General features: G+C 44.2%; 1 protein-coding gene across 1 annotated transcript; it reads right to left on the bottom strand.

Annotated features, from left to right (window-relative positions):
* Positions 1 to 652: 652 nt before the first annotated feature.
* Positions 653 to 939, bottom strand: LOC308435009 (small nuclear ribonucleoprotein G-like). Its single transcript, XM_080935541.1, has one exon. It carries the CDS (start codon positions 908 to 910, stop codon positions 680 to 682), a length of 231 nt encoding a protein of 76 aa, XP_080791667.1. The 5' UTR covers positions 911 to 939; the 3' UTR covers positions 653 to 679.
* Between the last annotated feature and the right edge of the window lie 3,827 nt (positions 940 to 4,766).

Here is a 4,766-nt window from a genome sequence, read left to right as displayed (position 1 = left end):
ATTAACAGCTTTAGAAGAGGGCATTTCCAAACAAGCTGTGTGGTGCGGCTATTATTGGTCTGTCTTATGCAGCCCTGATATGAAAAGGAGCCAGAAGAGCAAATAAAAATGCAAAATGTACAGTTGGAGCAGAAACGGAGCAGCGGGAAGCAGAAACAGATTAAAGAAAAGCCCGATGCTAGGTGGGGTAAAGGGAGTGGTGGGCTCAGAGCAAGATCCCACCCAACTAAGTTGCCAACTTGTGAAAAGGAATAAAAGACAAGTTTAAGGCCAGGTGTAGTGGCTCACACCTTTGATCCCAGCACTCAGATGGCGGAGGCTGGCAGATCTCTGAGTTCAAGGCCAGCCTGGTTGATGGAATGGGTTCCAGGACAGCCAAGTTTAGTCAATGAAGGACACCATCAAACCCAGAAAACTGGTGAAAATGTATTTAAGCTCACGAAGACCTCAACCTTCACGTGTGTACGGAATTACAATCATTAAGATTAAAGAAAAGAAATATATATATATATATATATATATCTTGAAATACAAGATTGATTTTTATTTATTTTTTTCTGAGTATCACAAAAGTTTATTTAGCAAAAAGTCTCATATGAAAATGTACATGACCTAATTCTACACCACAATCAAACAGGCCTATGGGGGGGGGGGGTGTGGACACACTGCTGGACACTGGTCAGACTCTTTCCAAGGCTTCTAACATGACGATGCTGTTTCCTCGGATGACCACCATCCCAGTGTTGTTCTGTTGCCCGCTGGCTGCCATCTCCACACACTCATCAATCACAAGGTTCACGAAGGGATCAAAGCCCCGCAGTATCCCCTGTACATGCAGGCCACCGTTTAACCTCAATGATAACTTCTTGTCCATAAACTTCTTCAGGTCAGGAGGGTGGGCTTTGCTCATGGCGACTCCTCAGCAGGCTCGGCACAACGGCCAAGATTGATTTTTAAAAAGCGTGTGTTTAATGAGTGATTAAAATTTCAAAAATTACATTTACAGAGAATAACTGTTATTAAAATCCTACACGCTCTCGGCTGGAACACTGACTTGGTAGCTCCTCCTGGAATGTGCAGTAAATGTTAGCAATTGAATTAATTAGGCGCTAGGCAGGAAATAAGAATCTCTCTCATTTTTGTTTAAGTCAGTGCTGAGGTTTGAATCTATGGTCTCACACATGTTAGACATGTGCTGTGTCACTGACCCATGCTCTCAACCCTCCCCGGCTTTTCAGAATTGTTCTGGTTGGTGCATAAAGCAATGGGCTTCACTGTGACATCTTCAAGCATATATATCCCTACCCTTGGGTCCTACTTAGCCCCTAGCGTTGCCTTTCTTACCACCAAACCTTTTTCATTATTCTTAATTTGAGATGGGGTCTTGTTAATTTACTCAGATGGGCCTTGAATTTATCCAAGTCTTGAACTTCTGATTCTCCTGCCTTACCTTCCCAAGTGTCTTAGTTAGGGTTGTACTACTGTGAACAGACACCATGACCAAGGCAACTCTTATAAGGACAACATTTAACTGAGGCTGTTTTACAGGTTCAGAGGTTCAGTCCATTATCATCAAGGTAGGAACATGGCAGCATCCAGGCAGGCACTGTGTAGAAGAAGCTGAGAGTTACACAATTTTATCTGAAGACTTCTAGCAGAATACTCACTTCTAGACAGCTAGGATGAGGGTCTTAAAGCCCACACCCACAGTGACACACCTACTGCAACAGGGCCACACCTCCTAATAGTGCCACTCCATGAGCTAGGCATGTACAAGCCATCATACCAAGGTAGCAGGACCTAAAACTATGCTGCTAGATCCAGCAAGAAATTGCTCTAAATCTTTCAGACTGGGGAAAACCCGTGTTGGAAGAGCTATGATGATGACCAAGAGTCTGGTGAGACCACCAGGCAGCAAGTCACAGAGGAACAAATAGAAGAAATTGTCTTGTTTTGTTCCAAGATGCACATCTCTCCTCATCCTTAACTTTTAAAAGTTTTGGGTTCAGCTGGATATAGACATGTGAAGTGAATTCAGTCAATTTCAGAAAACAGGTGCTCTATGCTTTCTTTTCTGTTTCTTGATGTTTATGTAGAAATTAGACTGTCTCGTGGTCTGAAGATGACCAGACAAAGAGAAGGGTAGCAGAGAGTAGGCAAGTACATGCTCAACATATAGTATATAAATGCGTAAAACCTTTTTAAAACCCTGCCTCGATGGCCTTAAGTCTCACTTGGGAGGAGGGAATTCATTCTTGGCTAGCCAACTGCTTGTAGCTAAAGAGGTCATGGACCCTACAGGAGAAACTACCATTGTTATTCTCCTAAGCCAATATAATGTCTAACTGCATTCTAAATACTTATCCTGATGCCCACAGAGAAGTGCGGTTCTCAACCCTTATCTAAGCTCCTTTTTGCGGCAGATGGAAGGCACTAGAGTGGTCCACACCTGGTCAAAATGCAGAAAGTAGTTGACATCAGTTGCCCAACCCAAATTATTCGTCTGCAATGCAACCCCTGCACCCAAGACCCAGGAAAAATCATGGAAGTGGGAACAGAAAGGTTGAAGGAACCAGAGGACCAGGATACCTGCTACAAGATAGTGTCTTCCATACATGACAAGGACCTTGAACCCAGAAAATCTCAACAATGTGGCGGCCCACGCAAGACCTGCACAATAGCAACAACAGGTGATGTGCCAGTCTGCACTGGAAGGTTTGGCAGGTCCCAGCTCGACGGAAAGAGCTGCAGAGTTGCAGAGGCTGCTGAAAAGGAAGACTTGGCTAATGAAGGGATACGACCACCTAATAGATTATCTACTCTAAATCGGTCGGCCCTAAACACACATGCACACACAAACACACACAATAATAATCATAATCATAATTTAAGAAAAGGTAATAAATTTGAAGAGTAGAGGGGCCTACTAGGAATTGGATCAGGAAACAAAATACATAGAAATGCTAATACAGCACACACACACACACACACACACACACACACAATTATCCAAAAAATATTTTTTAAAAACTTTTAAAATAAAAACTAAAAATTATTTTATGGTTTTTGAGACAGGGTCTCTCTATGTAGCCCAGGCTGGCTAGGAACTCACTGTGTAGACTGACCAGGGTGGCCTCAAATATTGCAGAGATCTGCCTGCTTCTGCCTCCCACATCTTGGGTTCAAAAGTGTGCACCACCATACTTGGCCTAAAATAGCTTTTAAAATGCAGGTTATGATTTTGTTCTGTGTAAAAGGTGCTGTAGGAGAGGCCGGGAGTATTCTCCCCACTTCAATCCCCAGCAATAGAAGTTTCTAAAATTATACTTGTTGGAAAACTCAGTAGCGGAAAAACTTTCATTTTTAATTAGATACTCTCTGTATTCACATTTGAAATGTTAACCCTTCCCCCACCCCATTTCCATCCCCCCTCTTCCTCCACTTGTCTTACAGAAGGTGCACCCTCTCCTAATCATCTTCTCCACCTCAGTGCCTTGGCATTCCCCTACATTGGGAAAACATGCCCTCCCTGGACCAAAGGCCTCTTCTCACATTGATGCCAGACACTGCTATTCTCTGCTACATATGCAGCTGGAGTCATGGGCCTCTCTCAGTGTGTGCTCAATGGTTGGTGTTCTAGTCCATGGGAGTTGTGGAGGGTTTGGTTGGTTGATAATGTTGTTCTTCCCATGAGGTTGCACCCCCTTTCAGCTCCTTCTATCCTTTCTTTAGCATCTTTATTGGGGTCCCCATGCTCAGTTCGATGGTTAGCTCCAAGCATGCTCAGCTGTATCTGTGGGACTCTAGCAGAGCCCCTAAGGGGGCATCTCTATCTGGTTCCTGCCAGTAAGTACTTCTTGGCATCAACAATAGTGCTTGGGTTTGGAGGTTGCATATGGGGTGGATCCCCAGGTAAGGTAGCCTCTGAGTGATCTTTTCTTCAATTCCTGTTCCTCTATTGGACCTTGTATTTCCTCCTGTGAGTGTTTTGTTCTGCCTTCTAAGAAGGACAGAGGCATCCCCATTTTGGCCTTCCTTCTTTTTGAGCTTCATATGGTCTGTGAATTGTTCCTCGGGTATTCAGAGCTTTCTGGGGGCTAGTATCCAATTATCAGTGTAGATAGCATACCACGTGTGTTCTTTTGTAATTGGGTTACCTCACTCAGGATGATAGTTTCTAGTTCCATCCATTTGCCTACGAATTTCATAAAGTCATTGTTTCTAATAGCTGAGTAGTGCTCCATCGTGTAAATGCACCACACTTTCTGTATCCATTCCACTGTTGATGAACATCTGGGTTCTTTCCAGCTTCTGGCTATTATAAATAAGGCTGCTATGAACATGGTGGAACATGTGTCCTTGTTAGATGTTGGGGCTTCTTTGGGATATATGCCCAGGAGTGGTATAGCTGGGTCTTTAGGTAGTACTATGTCCAATTTTCTGAGGAACCACCAGACTGATTTCCAGAGTGGTTGTACCAGCTTACAACCCCACCACCAGTTTGGGGGCCCTCAGTGTCTCCCTACTGGCCATTCGCCATGATCAAGTAAGCCATTATTTTTTTAGTTTAAATTTTTTCACTTACTCATTTACATCCTATTCACTGCCACTCTCCTGGTCACCCCCTTCCACAATCCTTCCCCATCTCCCCTCCTCTTCTCCTCTGAGCGGGTGGGGACCCCCCTGGCACATCACATCTCTTCGAGGCTAGGCGCTTCCTCTCCCACGGAAGCCAGACATGGCAGCCCAGCTAGAACAAATCCCAC

This window comes from Micromys minutus (assembly GCF_963924665.1).
Source record: "Micromys minutus genome assembly, chromosome: 22".
NCBI classification, from domain to species: Eukaryota; Metazoa; Chordata; class Mammalia; order Rodentia; family Muridae; genus Micromys; species Micromys minutus.
The sequence above is the reverse complement of the archived record's forward strand: the minus strand, read 5'-3'. Positions and strand labels throughout refer to the sequence as shown.